At 43.4% G+C, this 18,845-nt stretch overlaps 2 protein-coding genes across 3 annotated transcripts in view; one reads left to right on the top strand and one right to left on the bottom strand.

Annotated features, from left to right (window-relative positions):
* Window positions 1–18,845, top strand: part of LOC145352393 (HHIP-like protein 1) — a 229,839-nt gene that overhangs the window by 92,207 nt on the left and 118,787 nt on the right. The window lies entirely within an intron of this gene.
* On the bottom strand, window positions 117–12,912 carry LOC145352394 (cytosolic carboxypeptidase 2-like). Its single transcript, XM_080202186.1, has 5 exons — window positions 12,794–12,912; window positions 7,020–7,074; window positions 4,861–5,028; window positions 2,617–2,793; window positions 117–268 (listed from the first exon to the last, which is right to left on the bottom strand). The coding sequence occupies exons 1-5, from the start codon at window positions 12,809–12,811 to the stop codon at window positions 138–140; spliced, it is 549 nt and encodes a 182-aa protein (XP_080058312.1). The 5' UTR covers window positions 12,812–12,912; the 3' UTR covers window positions 117–137.

The raw sequence follows: 18,845 nt of genomic DNA on the forward strand, positions 1-18,845 counted from the left end.
GAAACAAATTACATCTATCGTTCATGAATGGAAATTCTTGCCTTTTATTTGAACAGTTAAGAATCTAAGAACAGCTCCTTACAAATAATGCAGAATAATTTTACTTGGCGTATTTCTAAAATTTATTTTCGTACGGACTATACGGCACATCTCAAATTACCTTTATTGGCACTATAAACCACTTCACCGTCTTCAGGATTTATGTAGATTGGTGCAGGCTCTAATCCTGTTGCTCTGTACAGAGGCTCTGGGCCTAATGGAATACCCACTGTAAAAAGAGAGAGAATGGCCGGGAATCACTACATTGCATTGTAATCTACACAAGTTACAAGCGACACATTGCGGTGAGCTTTCTTGGTGCTTCCCATTTTTTGTCAACATAACTTTGAAAGAAGATCAGTGGGAAACCCTGAGGAAGATCACTATTGTGTAGGCTCCAAAGGAGTGAAAAGAAGAACTTTTACTGCTCTGCTTACACCACAACAGAATTAAAAGAGCTTATCAGTACCTTGCAATGTATTTGAATGTAATGTTCACTCTCACAAGGAGTAGTTGATGCATTCCAGGGCAGGAGATTTAATCACATGAGGGAGAAGGGAATAGAAGCATATGCTGATGAGTGAGATGAAATAGTATGTGAGGGAACTAATTTGGAGCACTGGCAGAGACTGTTTAGCCTGTTTCTGTGCTAAAAATACACTGTTATGAATAGGCCTTCCACTTAGTACATCCAAAGCAAGAAAGTGGCAATAACTGGAATGGATGATAGAACAAAGATGCTCGGAATGCAGCAGCTTCCTTTCAGCTGTGTCTAGACTGTCTAAAACTTTACTTGGCTCTCTAGGAGGGTTGTCAATTCTGAATGTATTTCAAGCAATTAGAATATTGACTTTAGACTAGTGAGAAGACAATCAGATAAGCTTAAACACGTGTGCCAGAGCCTGTCCCACTTTTCTTCTGCATGCTAATCCAATGTCACCCATTACACCAAATTTCAGTTAAAAGACAAATCTGCTGTAGTGTGTACTGGAAATACAATAAATGATGGGATAATCTGTTTTTACCAATGTTGATTGAGGAATAAATATTGATCAAGGACACTGGGGAAAACTTTCTTGCTTTGTATCAGGCTCATTTGGTAGCAGCCTTGTCTGTCAGACACATCGTTCTAACTTCAAGTCGTCACAAACCCAACTGATGTTATCTGTGAGGATGTCCCACCTTGGAACACCGGTTGTAGTGGTGTGTAATTTTGTTTACGGGAATGGTGTGAGGTGTAAGTAACCAGCCCAGTTGCAGTATAACACTGATTAAAGGCTATTTATTACAGTAAAAAACACATATACATGAACAGGACTATAGTGATCTAAGACAGTTATATATTGGAAACGCAACCACAAAGTTTATGTAGAAATCACCCTTTTTGATCCAAAATATATTTAAGAGATCTGAACTCTTTCAGGACTTCCCTATTCTCAAATAATATCCACTTCAATAAATCAATAAGTAAAGGCCAGCTTACAAGTAGCTTTTGTGGGTCGAACAATACTTCCCCTTGAAGGTTCAATTGTCTAACTAAGATGTTTTATATTATGGTGGCGACGTATTTTTTTTGCTCTGTCTAAAGCCTGCTGATCTTGTTACTGGGAAACTTTCGCCCTGTGAAATGCCTTTTTAAATGCTGGTGGCTTCTGCTTGTTAGTTTTGTTACATTCTTGGTATTGCTTGTTACGAGGCACTGTCATGACAAAGTCTCACTCTAGGATATAAGCGGAAAAATCAAGGCTGGCACTGAAGGAGTGCTGCACTGTTTGAGATTTTCACCGGAATTCTACCGCCTTGCTCGCAATGGAATCAGAGGAGGTAAGGGGCGGACAGTGGAAGTGTTTGTTGACCTTGGGGTGTGAATTTCTGGTCTCGCTCGACCGGGGTTGTAAAATACAGTCCTTTGTCTTTTGGGTGAGATGTTAAACTGAGGTTTTATCAGATGGATGTAAAAGGTCCCCCATGCTGCTATGAGAGCAGAGAGTTATCCTTGGCTGATGTTCCAGCAAATATATATTCCTCATTCTCTAAAAAAATCTAAAAAAGCACAGATTATCTGGTCATTATGACATTGCTGATTATGAGAGTTTACCAGTGATCCTATTGGCTGCTATATTTCCTACATTACAGCAATGACTACATTTGATATGCTTTGGGACATCCAGTGATCATGAAATTGTTAGAGAAATACAGATCATTCTTTTTCTTTCCTCCTCTTCTAAATACATCCATCTGAGAGGAACGAGAGAGCCACAGTTTAATGCCTCATCCAAAAGTTGGCAGCTCTGACAGTGCAGCTTTCCCTCAGTGCTGCAGTGAAATGTCAGTTTGGATGCACTCAGGTCCAGAATAAGACCTGAACTCATGACATTCTGAGGCCAGACTGTTATCACTGAGTCAGGGCTGACGCCTGGTCCTGTGGGAGTGTTCACCTTGTTTATGTGCAGTAATTCTCAGCAATAATAGACTCTTTGAGTAACAGAAACATCAGTTTGCACACCACCTGCTTTGCATCCTTCTGTTTGCACATCCATTGTCCAACATGTTTCATGGTCTACAGTCAGAACTCACCAATATGCCTAATACGTTCTTTGATCACTTCGCACTCTTGTGGCCAGCAGGGTAGTTGGTGTTTGGTGGAGAGGCCATACAGGTCCCAAGGCTCACGTAAACGATGCACAAGCTCTCCAAAGCTATTATCGATCACAATCTGAGTTGTACGAGGTAAATGAGATTTATGTTCACACCCTGCAGTGGGTGAGGAAGGTGGGAAGAAAGATAAGAGATTCTCTTTGTATGAACAGGGAACTTCTTAATTAAAATTGTCTTAATTAAGCTGAGCATGACAAATTTGATGAATTTATTGGAATTCTATGAGGATGTGACTAGTGCGGTAGACAGAGGGGAACCAGTGGATGTAGTGTTTCTTGATTTTCAAAAGGCGTTTGATAAGGTGCCGCACAAAAGGTTGCTTCAGAAGGTTAGGGGGCATGGAGTTGGGGGTAAGGTGTTAGTGTGGATAGAGAATTGGTTGTCAAATAGGAGGCAGAGAGTTGGTATCAATGAGTGCTATTCTGATTGGCGGTTGGTAACTAGTGGAGTGCTGCAGGGATCGGTGCTGGGGCCTCAGCTATTTACCATTTATATAGATGATCTGGAGGAGGGGGCTGAGTGTCGGGTAATGAAATTTGCTGATGACACAAAGATGAGTGGAAAAGCAAATTGTGCGGAGGGTGTGGAAAGTCTGCAGAGGGATCTAGATAGGCTGAGCGAGTGGGCGAGGACCTGGCAGATGGAGTATAATGTTAGCAAGTGTGAGGTTATCCACTTTGGCAGGAATAATAGTAGGAGGGATTATTATTTAAAGGGCGAAAAGCTGCAGCATGCTACGGTGCAGAGGGACCTGGGGGTCCTTGTGCATGAGTCGCAAAAACCCAGTCTGCAGGTGCAGCAGGTGATCAAGAAGGCGACTGGGATGCTGGCCTTTATAGCGAGGGGGATAGAATATAAAAGCAGGGAAGGTCTTGCTGCAACTGTACAGGCATTGGTGAGGCCGCAGCTGGAGTACTGTGTGCAGTTTTGGTCACCGCACTTGCGCAAGGATATTTTGGCCTTGGAGGGAGTGCAGAGGAGGTTCACTAGGCTGATACCGGAGATGAGGGGGTTGGACTATGAAGAGAGACTAAATAGACTGGGTCTGTACTCGTTGGAGTTTAGAAGGACGAGGGGGGATCTTATAGCGACGTATAAGATAATGAAAGGGATGGATAGGGTAGAGGTAGAGAGATTCTTCCCGCTCAGAAAGGACAGCAGGACTAGAGGGCACAGCCTCAAGATAAGGGGGAAGCAGTTTAGAACGGAGTTGAGGAGGAACTTCTTCACTGAAGGGGTGGTGAATCTCTGGAATTCTCTGCCCGTTGAAGTGGTGGATGCTACCTTGCTAAATATATTCAAGACACGGTAGATAGGTTTTTGGCAGACAAGGGAGTTAAGGGCTATGGGGAGAAAGTGGGAAAGTGGAACTGAGCCACTTCAGATCAGCCATGATCTTATTGAATGGCGGGGCAGGCTCGAAGGGCTAGATGGCCTACTCCTGCTCCTATTTCTTATGTTCTTATGTTATGTTCTTATGACAATAAGCAACAATTACTAATTAATGTGCTGTGGTTTTCTCACGACTGTAAAGTTAAGAGTGCTATCATTACAGTTTAAGGTTTATTAGTGTCACAAGTAGGCTTACATTAACTCTACAATGAAGTTACTGTGAAAATCCCTTAGCTGCCACACTCGGGCGCCTGTTTGAATACACTGAGGGAGAATTTAGCACGGCCATTGCGCTTAGCCAGCATGTCTTTTGGATTGTGGGAGGAAACCTACGCAGGGGAGAACGTGCATACTCTGCACAGACAGTGACTGGAACCGGGAATTGAACCCAAGTCCCTGGTGCTGTGAGGCAGCATTGCTAACAACTGTGCCACCGTGCTGACCCCTATAAGTGTCATGACAAGTAAAGTGTTACAGGAAGTGAATGTGAAGGAGAAAGTGTGACGAGGAAAGAGTTTCAGGAAGTGATTGTGGTGAAGTGGGACGAAAGTGTTAAAACAATGAAGTGTAACAAGGGAAGTGTGCAGAAAATGTGGCAAGGAGATTGTTACAGGAATGCTCGCTATTCAAGATTTTTCATGAAAATTGAGAAATAGAGTAAAGGGTCAGTGCTCACAATAAAAATAGCCAGGAGGAAAACAGAAATAGAAACATCATGTTAAAGATTTGATTTAAAAAAATATTCAACTGGATTGTCAAACCACGTTTTACATTGAGAGTCCTTGGCAGTCAGTGGAATATCTCTTTCATCACATTCATCATCTGAATCCTGTAGGAATTCTATTTCATCCTCATAATCATTTCCCGTCGAAGGCAAAAAGGCATGATCCTTATGGTTCACTTTAACTCCGACATCTGCTTGATGAACCTTCTGTTGAGCTAAAAATATCACAAGAGACAAATAATTTTGTGAATATTACATTTGCCAAGCCAGATTTTTAAATAGTGTCAAGTGATTCCTTTTGAGTGAATCTACGTTTGTGTTAACTGCTTATAGTCAATGGAAGGAATGGGTTTGATGAGACAAATGTTTTTTTCTCGATCAGTGCATAGTGTGATCCCAGTACCACCAAACAACAACACCGGGAACATTATAAGAGTCTTCCTCTGTATTAAATATATTGGAACATTCCACATGCTCCCCCATATCAAACACTAGAGACAGGCAGAGAACTCCCCATTCCATCTCAAACATACACAGCTCCAAGTGTCCCTCTCCATATAAAACACACAGAACATTTGATACACCCTGAGTAAATATATGAAACATTCTGTGCCTCCACACCACCCCCCACCATCGGCACACCAACCTTCTATATCACGCACAGGTACATGGGGTGGAATTCTGCCCCATGCCCCTACCAGCAGAATCAAGGGCAGGCAGGCAGATTTTGACAGGAGGCCCAAAAATTGGTTTCATGCTGGCATGAAATTACAATGGAACCTTCCACTGCTGCCTGCCATCAGGAATCCCATTAGAATCAGTGTGAGAAGTATTTGCATCCTGCCAATGGGTTGTAGATCAAGGCCTGACCAGAATCTTGCCCCCAGTCCTGATTTGCTGCAATGCCAATGGAAAAACGCACCAATCCAGAAAATGCTGAAACCAACATGGCATGCAGGATTTGGAACTTCACTGGAGAAGGCCTGGGATTGCCACCGGAGCTTAGGATGGAGTCACCAGCGAGGCTGGAGCAAGGAACTCCACAACAGTGGGTAGCGGGAGTCTCTTCCAGCTTTAATATCTTTGAGGAGGTCCATTTTACAACCTTGGAGTTCCTTGAGCTCTATCTTCTTTCTTTATAAGGCTCTGATCAGACCCCATTCAGAGTATTGTGAGCAGTTTTGGGTCCTGTATCTAAGGAACGATGTTGCTGGCCTTGGAAAGGGTCCAGAGGAGGTTCACAAGAATGATCCCTGGAGTGAAGAGCTTGTTGTACGAGGAATGGTTGACGACTCTGGGTCTGTACTTGTTGGAGTTTGGAAGGATGAGGCGGGATCTTATTGAAATTTACAGGATAATGCGAGGCCTGGATAGAGTGGACATGGAGGCAACGTTTCCACTAGTAGGAAAAACTAGAACCAGAGGGCACAACCTCAGACTAAAGGGACAATCCTTTAAAACAGAGATGAGGAGGAATTTCTTCAGCCAGGGAGTGGTGAATCTGTGGAACCCTTTGCCGCAGAAAGCTGTGGAGGCCAGGTCAATGAGTGTCTTTAAGACAGAGATAGATAGGTTCTTGATTAATAAGGGGATCAGGGGTTTTGGGGAAAAGGCAGGAGAATGGGGATGAGAAAAATATCAGCCATGAATGATTGGCGGAACAGACTCGATGGGCTGAGTGGCCTAATTCTGCTCCTATATCTTATGGTCTTTAGGGGACCAATCTTCTTTCTTCAATGGTTGGTCAGTGAGGTCGGGCACCTTTTCATTCTGGCACCCAGCTATAATGATGAGATGTGCACCATCAAGCCCATCCTGCCTTGGAATATGGCAAAAGGCTCCAAATGCATAATAAATAACACCATGAATGGAGGATATAGCATGGTTTCCCCCATGGACCTCCACAGTGGGAAGCACTCCCTATCCACACCCTGCCAGGGACTTAGTCCCACATGGAAAAATTCCACTCAAAGAATGTTCTGAGCATCCTTCATTGTTGAATGTGTAGAGTACTGACATGCTGGTTAATGATATCTCTATGTTTGTGTGGAAATTACAAAACTCTAATGGAAAATGAAACAGTGTTTGGCTGCTCATATATACAGTTGACATCTTTACAAACTCTTAGCCACTGTAACTATAACTCCACTTTCCTTTCACTGAATGGTTTTACTAGAAGCACAGACTGAAGACATGAGCAACTAACCTGAAATGGCATCTGGAAAATGCTTTCTCATGTATTGGACATAAATATCACCAGCCTGTTGAGAGAAAGCCAACATTACTTTTTACGCTATGTACGTTAAATATTTGGCTTTATTAAGGTGAAAGAGTTGCAAACAGAAAATGGAATCAAACTCATTAAAGGTAGTCAATGGTTAGGTACACTTTTGACTAGATGCAGAGCAAAAGTCCTTCACTGTCATATCAAAAACTCCCAAGGAAGGTAGTTTAGAACAGAGCAAAATTCCACTATGGCATCTGGTGGAATTTGAACTTAATAAAAAAAAACTGGAATTAAGAATCTACTGTTGACCACGAAACCATTGTTAATTATTGGAAAAATCCATCTGGGTCACTAATGTCCTTTGGGGAAGGAAATCTGCCATCTTTACCCCGTCTGACCTCCATGTGACTCCAGAGCCACAGCAATCTGATTGACTCTTAAATGCCCTCAAGGATGGGCAATAAGTGTTGGGCCAGCCAGCAACACCCACATCCCGTGAATGAATTAAAAAATACATAATCAAACATGGAAAAATTGTACATTATATATTCTGAAATCAAACATTCCATAGGCTAGATACTGGGTAAAGCTTCCACTATACTGCCCAATCAAGAACTTCCAGGGCAGATTCTGCAGGGTTTCATTTACTCTGCCCCAGCAATGTACCTGTCCATGCCACTATATCAGTGTCATGATGTGGAGATGCCTGCGTTAGACTGGGGTAAACACAGTAAGAAGTCTGGTGTTGTGAGACTTCTTACTACGTCAGTGTGCCAGTTTTCATTTTGCACACAAGTTATCATGTGATTGCTAATTAAAAACCATGTTGGGCAATTTTGGTGACATTATTTTGATCAGGGGGTTGTTCTTTGGGGATTGTGCAATGTATGGAGGATCCGGGGCAAATGGAGTCCAGCTTTCTACACTGAACATAGGAACCTTGCATCATGAAATTCTTGACAAGGAGAGGATGTAAAGATACTTGTACAGTACTGACACAATGGAGAGTGTTGTTAGAACATGGGAGCATAAAAATAGAAGTAGGCCATTCAGCCCTTCGAGCCTGCTCCACCATTCAGTAAGGTCGCAGCTGATCTTTCAGCTCAACACCATCCCCCACCCCTCCCCTCCCCCCCCCCACACACACACACATACACACCAACCACCACCACCCTGTCCCCCCATATCACCCCACCCCCCACCACCACCACCACCGCCATCACAAACTCTGTCCATAACCCTTGATTGCTTTGGTGTCCAAAGATCTATCAAGTTCTGCCTTGAATTTATTGAACAACTGAGCCCCACATCTCTGGGTTAGAGAATTCCAAAGATTCATAATCCTTTGTGCAAAGACATTTCTTGACATTTCAGTCTTAATTGATTTGACCTTTTATTCTGCAATTGTGGCCCCTAGCTCAACTCCCAATCAGAAGAAACTTCCTACATCATCTACCCTGGAGAGACTTGTAAGAATTTTACATGCTTCAAAGAGATCACCTTTCGTTCTATTAAAATTAAGAGAATAAAGACCCAGTCTAATCAATTTCTCCTCATAGGATAATCCATTTAGGACAGGAATCAGTCAAGTAAACCTATGTTGCATTCCCTCAAAGACAAGAAAGGAAGTAAGGAGATCTATAGGTGAGGAGATAAGAGTGTCTTGACAAAGACATAAATAGGATGGGAATAGAGGGATATGGTCCCAGAAGGGTAGGGGATTTTAGTTAAGTCAGGCGGCATGGTCAGTGCAGGCTTGGAGGGCCAAAGGGCCTGTTCCTGTGCTGTAATTTTCCTTGTTCTTTGAGATCAAAAGTGTGCAAAGTGCTCTTGATCTGGTTTCACCAATGCTCTATGCCATTGGCACTACAACACAAAATTCTTTCAAAATGTTACTACACACTTTCCAAGGTGAGGGGTGTTACTGCAATGGAATGGGACACTTCTTTTTTAGGCCACTTTTGTTCACATCAAACCCGTGCAGTTCAGAGTAGACAAAACTCCCTTCAATAAGAACAGGAGGAGGCCATTCAGCTCATTTCCACCATCCAACCAGACCATTGCTGACCTGTACCTCAACCCCATTTAGGCACCTTGTTCCAATGCCCTGACGGCCTTGCCCAGCAAAACTTACTCTTAAAAATTTCAACTAACCTCTCGAGTTCGCAGCCTTTTGGAGGATTTTCAAATTTCTTCGTGCCTTTGCATGAAAAGATGCTTTCCAGATTTTACAACCAATGACCTAATTTTAATTCTGAGATGGAGCACACCTATTCTGGATTTCACCACAAAAAGAAATAGTTTCTCTGTATCTACCATAAGAACATAAGAACATAAGAAATAGGAGCAGGAGTAGGCCATCTAGCCCCTCGAGCCTGCCCCGCCATTCAATAAGATCATGGCTGATCTGTCGTGTCTCAGTTCCACATTCCCGCCCTCTCCCCATAACCCTTAATTCCCTTGCCTATCAAAAACCTATCAACCCACGTCTTAAAAATATTTAGCGAGGCAGCCTCCACCACCTCAACGGGCAGAGAATTCCAGAGATTCACCACCCTTTGAGTGAAGAAGTTCCTCCTCAACTCCGTTCTAAACCACCCCCCCTTTATCTTGAGGCTGTGCCCCCTAGTCCTAAACCCTCTAGTACCCAAACAAATCTCTATTATTTTAAACAGCTAAATTAAATCATTCATCATCTTTCTCAAGGAAGTACTGGAGTACTGTGTGCAGTTTTGGTCCCCTTATTTGCGAAAGGATATATTGGCCTTGGAGGGAGTACAGAGAAGGTTCACCAGGTTGATACCAGAGATGAGAGGGTTGGCTTATGAGGAGAGATTGAGTAGATTGGGCCTGTACTCGTTGGAGTTTAGAAGGCTGAGGGGGGATCTAATAGAGACATAAAAGATAATGAAGGGGCTAGATAGGGTAGAGGTAGAGAGATTCTTCCCGCTTAGAAAGGAAACCAGAACTAGAGGGCACAGCCATAAAATAAATGGGGGGGTCAGTTTAGAACAGAGTTGAGAAGGAACTTCTCTCAGAGGGTAGTGAATCTCTGGAATTCTCTGCCCATTGAAATGGTGGAGGCTACCTCATTGAATATGTTTAAGTCACGGGTAGATAGATTTCTGATCGATAAGGGAATTAAGGGTTATGGGGAGCAGGCGGGTAAGTGGAACTGATCCACTTCAGATCAGCCATGATCTTATTGAATGGTGGGGCAGGCTCGGGGGGCTAGATGGCCTACTCCTGCTCCTATTTCTTATGTTCTTATGTTCTTACAGTAGTAACCTTCTCCTTCTTGATGTCCAAACCTGAACACAGTACTCAGAGGGGCCTAACCATGGCCCTATACAAGTGAAGTTGCTTCCCCTTTAATATCTAACCCCTTTCAGATAAAGAGCAACATTTTACTTGTCTTACTATGTGAATAAAATGATTCAGCCCCAAGCTTATTTGTTCCCCTAGCTGTACTTGAGTACTGGTTTCAGACTCTCATTGTGCCATCTCAATAGAGATAACCCTGCTGCAGCTCATTATGTCATGAAATCTATTTATAGAACATAGAACACTACAGCACTAACAGGCCCTTCAGCCCACAAGTTGCGCCGATCATATCCATACCTACCAAGCCATAGAACTATCTGTAACTCCCAATCCCATTAAATCCCAAGTACTCATCCAGAAGTCTTTTAAAAGACCCCAGCGAGTTTGCCTCCACCACCACCAATGGCAGCCGATTCCATTCACTCACCACCCTCTGAGTGAAAAACTTACCCCTAACATCTCCTCTGTACTTGATCCCCAGCACCTTAAACCTGTAGCGACCATTTCAGCCCTGGGAAATAGCGTCCGAGAATCCACCCTATCTATGCCTCTCAACATTTTATAAACCTCTATCAGGTCGCCTCTCAACCTTCGTCTCTCCAGGGAGAGGAGACCTAGCTCCCTCAATCTTTCTTTATAAGGCATGCCTCCCAATCCAGGCAACATCCTTGTAAATCTCCTCTGCACCCTCTCAATAGCTTCCACATCCTTCCTGTAGTGAAGTGACCAGAACTGCGCACAGTACTCCAAGTGGGGTCTGACAAGGGTCTTATAAGGTCGGAGCATTACCTCCCGACTCCTAAACTCAATCCCTCGATTAATGAAGGCCAGTACACCATACGCCTTCTTAACCACATCCTCCACCTGCGAGGCCAATTTAAGATTCCTATGGACCCGGACCCCAAGATCCTTCTGCTCCTCAACACTGCTAAGACTCCTACCCTTGATATTGTACTCCTTCATCCCACTGGTCCTGCCAAAATGGACCACATTTATCCGCGTTGAATCCATCTGCCACTTCCCCGCCCAGTCTTGCATCCTATCTATGTCACGCTGCAACTTCTGACAACCCTCCAGACTATCTACGACACCACCAACCTTTGTGTCATCAGCGAATTTACTAACCCATCCCTCCACTTCCTAATCCAGGTGATTTATGAAAATGACAAACAGCAAGGGTCCTAGAACAGATCCCTGGGGCACTCCACTGCTGACCGACCTCCATGCAGAATAAGACCCATCCACAGCCACTCTCTGCCTTCTGCAGGCAAGCCAGTTCTGGATCCACAAGGCCAAAGCCCCTTGGATCCCATTCCCTCTCACCTTCTCAAGAAGTCTTGCATGGGGGACCTTATCAAATGCCTTGCTGAAGTCCATGTAAACCACATCCATCGCTCTTCCTTTGTCAATGTGTTCAGTCACATTTTCAAGGAACTCAACTAGGCTCGTAAGGCACGACCTGCCCTTGACAAAGCCGTGCTGACTATTTCTGATCATACTAAACTTCTCTAAATGCTCATAAATCCTCTCCCTCAGAATCCTCTCCATCAACTGACCAACCACTGAGGTCAGACTCACCGGTCGGTAATTTCCCGGGCTATCCCTTTTCCCTTTCTTGAAAATAGGAACCATATCCGCAATCCTCCGGAACCTCTCCCGTCTCCATCGACGATGCAAAGATCATCACCAGGGGCACTGCAATCACTTCCCTCACCTCCCACAGTAATCTGGGGTACATCCCATCCGGTCCCGGTGACTTATCTATCTTGATAGCATTTAAAAGTTCCAACACATCCTCTTCCTTAACATCCACATACTCAATCTTTTCAGTCCGACACAAACCTGCAGTACAACCTCCCAGATCACTTTCCACCGTGAATACCGAGGCAAAGTACTCATTAAGCACCTTTGCCATTTCTTCTAGTTCCACATAGACTTTTCCCCCTTCACCTTTTATCGGTCCTATCCCTTCACTTCTCATCCTTTTACTCTTCACGTATTTGTCAAACGCCTTGGGATTCTCCTTAATCTTACCCGCCAAGGCCTTCTCATGACCCCTTCTGGCTCTCCTAATTTCCTTTTTAAGCTCCTTTCTACAAGCCTAATACTCCTCTAGATCCTTATCATATCCTAGCTCTCTGCACTTTTTGTACGCCTTTCTTTTCTTCCTGACTAGGTTCATCACATCCTTAGATTTGGTTAGTTTGATGGTGACCTGAACAATGCTTATCCCTCAACTAACAAGTCAAAATCCGACTTGCTGGTTATTATTACACTGCTGTTTGCATGAACTTGCTGTGTGTTACTTGGCTTCCACATTTCTAATCCCACCACAATGACCGCTCTTTAGAAAGTTCCTCATGAGGTGTGAAAAACTCCACAAAAATAGAAGTAATTTTAGTATGATTGCCAGGATGCCGTATACTCACAAAGACAGCATCTTCCATGGTCACAGGTGCCCCTATTGCAGCTCCTTTCAAAGTTTCCTTGTTTTGGTTCAGTTGATCAACTCAGGGCAACCCAAAGTCTTTGAGTATAGAGAGGACAGGTCCATTATCTTGAACATAATCTTCCAGGATTGACAACTCTTGATTCAGGGCAGTTGGAACAAACAGAAACCATCATTGAACTTTGGCCACATCAGTACATTTTCATTTTTGATTGTCCAACAAAGATTTACTGAAGCAGCTACTAGCGCAGTCAGAAATTTTGCAGTTGCCATGGAAACTGCATCTAGCCAATCAGAAAGCACATTCATGAAATGCAATTCATTGTTACATAATTAGTGTGCATTGTCTGAAATAGAGGCTTTGTGAATTCTGCAACCATTCCATCTATTGTAAGCAGATAGCATTATTAGCTTGCTTAAAACCATTTCATTGTGTGTGGCAATGAAATCATTTTGAGGGGGTTCCAGGGTCAGTCATTGATCAGTGCCCGTGTTCACTAATCTCAGCTCTATTGGAGCAAAGGGCCAATGGTGAGGAAAGAGTAGAGTCAATCAGGCTTTATACTTCTTTATGGTGGCTTAACCAAGTGTCTGCTTCACTGTCATGTTTGGCATCGGTGGAAGCTGGCGGGTTTGGCAGTGGTGGGAGCCAGCGGGTTTGATGGTGGTGGGATCTGGGTGTTTGGCAGTAATGAGAGCTGGCGTATTTGATGGCAGTGAGAGGTGTTGTGTCTCATGGGGTGACATCACAATGACAAGTAGCATCACAATTTTTTCAATTCTGTTGGGTGTTTTGCATCTGCAAATGATTGAGGCAGGGCATGAGAAATACAATGCAAACAGCCACCATTGCAGCCGGCTGGATTAAAGCCATGTTTCATGCCCACTCCCAAATTTGGTGCACTGTGAGGAAAATCCAGACCTGTGATACTAGGACTCCTCATAGCTTAATTTGCCCACCTAACTCTGTATCATCAGCAAACCTAGACACACTACTCTCAATCTCTTCCTCTTAGTCATTAATATAGATTGAAAAGTACTGATCCATGTGACACTCCTTTATTTACAACCTTCCAATTCAAAAATGCCTTGTTTATCCCTACTCTCTGCTTTCTATCCATTAACCCATCCTTCATCCATACTAATACGGTAAATTACCCCAACTCCATGAGACATATTTTGCATTTTAACCTTTTGTCGTGCACCTTATCAATTGTCATTTGGAATGTATTAATCTGCCTCAAACATTTAAGAAAGAAAAAGGACAAGATTCCCTCAAATACACCTGATAGAGGTTTATAAGATATTGAGAGGTATAGATAGGGTGGATTCTCAGAGGCTATTTCCCAGGGCTGAAATGGTCGCTACAAGAGGACACAGGTTTAAGGTTCTGGGGAGCAGGTACAGAAGAGATGTCGGGGTAAGTTTTTCACTCAGAGGTTGGTGAGTGGAATCGGCTGCCGTCAGTAGTGGTGGAGGCGAACTCGTTGGGATCTTTTAAGCGATTTCTGGATGAGTACATGGGATTTAATGGGATTAGGGTTATAGATAGGCCTGGTAGGTATGGATATGATCGGCGCAACTTGTGGGCCGAAGGGCCTGTTTGTGCTGTAGTGTTCTATGTTCTATGATCTATGTTCTACAAATGGGCAATTGTTGAGAGAAACTGTAAACTCCAGAATCCATGCCTCACAATGTTTGCTATTAATCCACATCAGTCTAAGGCAAAGGATTTAACCATCACTAAAACAAAAAGACTGACAAGGTTTTGCTGCCCAAATTATTAAATTAATTATTAAGATCCCAAAGCTTGGCTTGTGCCATCACCCAAATCAGATTAAATCATAATTCAATCAGTTCTCAGCCTTTTGGGTATGAACTAGCATCAGGTCAAACAAAGAACAAAGAAAATTATAGCACAGAAACAGGGTCTTCGGTCCTCCAAGCCTGCACCAACCATGCTGCCCAACTGAACTAAAACCCCCTACACTTCTGGGGACCATATCCCTCTATTCCCCATCCTATTCATGTATTTGTCAAGGCACCCTTTAAAAGCCACTATTGTAGCTGCTTCCACTACCTCCCCCAGCAGCGGGTTCCAGGCACCCACCATCCTCTATGTAAAAAACTTGCCTTGTACATCTCCTTTAAATTTTGCCTCTATGCCGTCTAGTAATTGACTCTTCCACCCTGGGAAAAAAGCTTCTGACTATCCACTCTGTCCATGCCTCTCATAATCTTGTACACTTCTATCAGGTCTCCCCTCAAACTCCGTCGCTCCAGTGAGAACAAACCAAGTTTCTCCAATCTCTACTCATAGCTAATGCCTTCCACACCAGGCAACACCTTGGTAAATCTTTTCTGTACCCTCTCCAAAGCCTCCACATCCTTCTGGTAATGTGGCGACCAGAATGGAACACTATATTCCAAATGCGTCCTAACTAAGGTTCTATAAAGCTGCAACATGACTTGCCAATTTTTAAACTCAGTACCCCAGCTGATGAAGGCAAGCATGCCGTATGCCTTCTTGACTATCTTCTCCACCTGCATTGCCACTTTCAGTGACCTGTGTACCTGTATACCCAGATCCCCCTGCCTATCAATACTCTTGGGTTCTGCATATATTTACTGTATATTTCCTATCTGTATTAGACCTTCCAAAATGCAATACCCCATAATTGTCCAGATTAAACTCCATTTGTCATTTCTTCGCTGAGTCTCAGCCAATCTATATCCTGCTGTACCCTCTGACGGTCCTCATCGCTATCCGCAAATCCAACATCCTTTGTGTCGTCTGCAAACTTACTAATCATTCCAGTTACATTTTCTTCCAAATCATTTTCTATATTACAAACAGCAAAGGTCCCAGCACTGATCCCTGAAGAACGCCACTTGCCACAGCCCTCAAGCCTAAGGTCAGGTGCAATGCCTTATTTTGTCGGCTTGGATCTTTGTGGGGACAATGAATTGGATTGGTTTTTTAGAGCAAGTGAGGAATGGATTTGGGTTTGCCCTGCCCATTCTGTGCGTTGGCTTTGAAACTTTAAGAATGGAGTATTTTTAAAAAATAATTCAATCAGTTTGCTTCCCATTAGATTGGCTACATGCTTCTGTATGTATCTCCATCACCTGTGCATCATTGGTGCTGACCAAGTCAGGCTTCAGAAAATAGACCAGCAAAGCTCAGAAACAAAACCCCAAAGGCAAATGTTCCTTGCAATCAGCCAAACAACCTGATAACCATCAAACCAGAGGAGACTGGAACTTTTTTTTAAGAGTCCAGCACCAAAGCCTCTCCCTGTCTTATTGATGGTAATTAAACACGTGTTTATTTGGCACAAAGTTTAATGGTCAGATTCTGAGATTGCAGCAGCTGGGACGTGAGAGTGGCATTTCATCACCCCTCAGAGAATTTGTCAGAAAACTTGTTTAGATATTTATGCCGGAATTTTGCTGCCTCGCCTCACCCGCCCAAGGTTTGTAAGATCCCACCCAAGGCCTATGGAGAATGCTGTTCTGTGAGCCTCGTCCGCCCCAGAATTGGGGCAGGTGAGGTGATAAAATTCCGGCAATAATTCCTTTCACAACCTAGTGACATTGCAAAGCATTTACAGTCAGTTAGGTACAGTCTGAAACATCAGTCACCTGTGTTGTATAGGTAACTCAGCAGCCACTCAGCACACAGCGAGGTCCAACAAACACAGTGTGTTAATGATCAGATATTCTGTGATGTTGATTAAGGGATATATATATTGAACAGAACCCCAGGGAGAATTCCCCAGCTCTTCTTTGAAATAGTAGAAGGATCATTTACATCAACCTGAGGAGACAGGTCAGGTCTTGGTTTTGTATCTGCTCTGAAGAACTGCCCATTCAGCACTGTAACTGGAACATGAGCTGGGGATAGGGGCTCAGCAACTGGGCTTGAACTCATAACCTTCCTCATCAGAGGCGAGAGTGTAATTCACCAAGCAAACCCCACACTGATGGTTAACTACACAACATAGATGTCCCAGTTTCAATCCTGCTCTGTGCTGGCTACAACATTCTCAGAGAGGGAAGAGCATTACAATTGGCAGCAGCACTCTGGTTGTTAGGCAAAGGAGACAAATGGACAGTGTTGCTATTCCTTATCTCCATCTAGCCATGCCCTGATTGATGGCAAGGCCAAGGAGGGTTTTGAATACAATGAGACGATTTTAAATTTAAAGCACAATGGATTGAAAACCAATGTAGGTCAGGGGAATAGGTGAGTGGGACTCAGAGCGAGTTAGGATAGAAGCAGCTGGGTTTTCCATGAGCTGTAGTTTCAGCTGTAACCCATTAGATAGTAAGCACACTTGGTGAGTCAAAAGACCCCGGTTCAAAACCTTTACCAGAGTCTTAAAGTCTAAGCTGACATCCAGAGCAGCAGTGAGGGAACACTGCACTGTTGTAGATGCCATCTTCCAGATGAGATGAGTAGGCCCTAACTGCATTTACTGAAGATGATTCCAGTATACTAGTTCTGAAGAAGAGCAGGGTAGTTTACCTCAGTGACCTGGCCAATATTTATATATCAACCAATATCATAAAATAGGTAATCTGGCCATTATCACATTGTCTTTTGTGTGACCCTGTTTCCTCCATTACAATAGTGATTATTCTTTAATATTACTTCATTGTAAAGCACTTGGGGTACCCTGTGATCATGAAAGATGCTAAAGAAATGCAAAATCTTTCTTTATAGAGATGGGAAGTCACCCAGGAAACTATTGGAACAGTTGAGTCTGAATGTAATGAAGGCCTGGAGACTTTCAGCAACAAACTGGCTGAGGAAAAGGTGGAGATAGGTGATTTTAAGGAAGTGGAAAGTGACAGTTTTTGTGACCCAGATGAGATGGAAACTCAACTTGGGATTGACTAAGAAATCAAGGTTCCAAATAGACTTGATCCAGAGGGAGAGGGTGGAATCAGCCTGAGATCTGCTGGACTCCTATAGTCAACACTCCTCCCTCAGTCATTGGATATTGGAGACAGTGAGAACTCTGGATATTGGAGACAGTGAGGACTCTGGATATTGGAGATAGTAGGACTTTGAATATCAGAGAGCAAGGACTCTGAATATTGGAGACAGTGAGGACTCTGAATATTGGAGACAGTGAGGACTCTGGATATTGGAGACAGTGAGGACTCTGGATATTGGAGACAGTGAGGACTCTGGATATTGGAAGTGAGAACTCTGGATATTGGAGATAGTGGGACTTTGAATATCAGAGAGTGAGCACTCTGGATATTGGAGATACAGAGGATTCTGGATATTCGAATCAGTGAAGACTCTGAATATTGGAGACAGTGAGGAATCTAGTTACTGGAAACACTGAGGACTGTGGATATTGGAGACAGTGAGAACTATGGATATTGGAGACAGTGAGGTTTCCTGGGTACTGTGTTGGCCTCAGTGCGGCCTTTGAGTGCTGGAGTTCTGGGTATTGGTGTCAGTGAGGAATTTTGAAGACTACAGCACTGGTCCCAATAAGAACCTATTGATGTGATGTTGGATATTTAGCAGTGACGTCAATGAAAGGCACACACTGAAGACTGATCATTATAGCACATGTACTTGATAAAGATTCCTGTGTCTTGAAAGAACTGTTGCTCAGGAATAGTGACAGGTTTATCTTAAAGTAAACTGAAAATAATAATTAAACATGTTTAATTGTGTAACTAATTTTATAGAGAATCTATATAACACACCTGTGGTGTGGGACATGTGTGATTTCTTTGTAACACGAAGCGGGGGGTGCAGTGTGCGGAGGGTGGGGTGCGGGGGGCTTCCAGAGTAAATAGTCTTTAAAATTGAGGGTTTACTGTGCTGGATTGGGAACTTGAACCTGAATTATATTTAGATTTTTGGGTTCATGCTCTGCCACTTTTCTTACAGCTCACATCCAATGCTTGTTGCCTCCTGTGATGCCTTGCCCTTATCTTGTGCTTGTTGTCTTCTATTAGAAATCTGAGTCAGCTGGTATTTGATACAATTCATTTGTAGC

This window comes from Carcharhinus amblyrhynchos, chromosome 14 (genome assembly GCF_965287045.1).
Source record: "Carcharhinus amblyrhynchos chromosome 14, sCarAmb.v2.hapA, whole genome shotgun sequence".
Taxonomy (NCBI): Eukaryota; Metazoa; Chordata; class Chondrichthyes; order Carcharhiniformes; family Carcharhinidae; genus Carcharhinus; species Carcharhinus amblyrhynchos.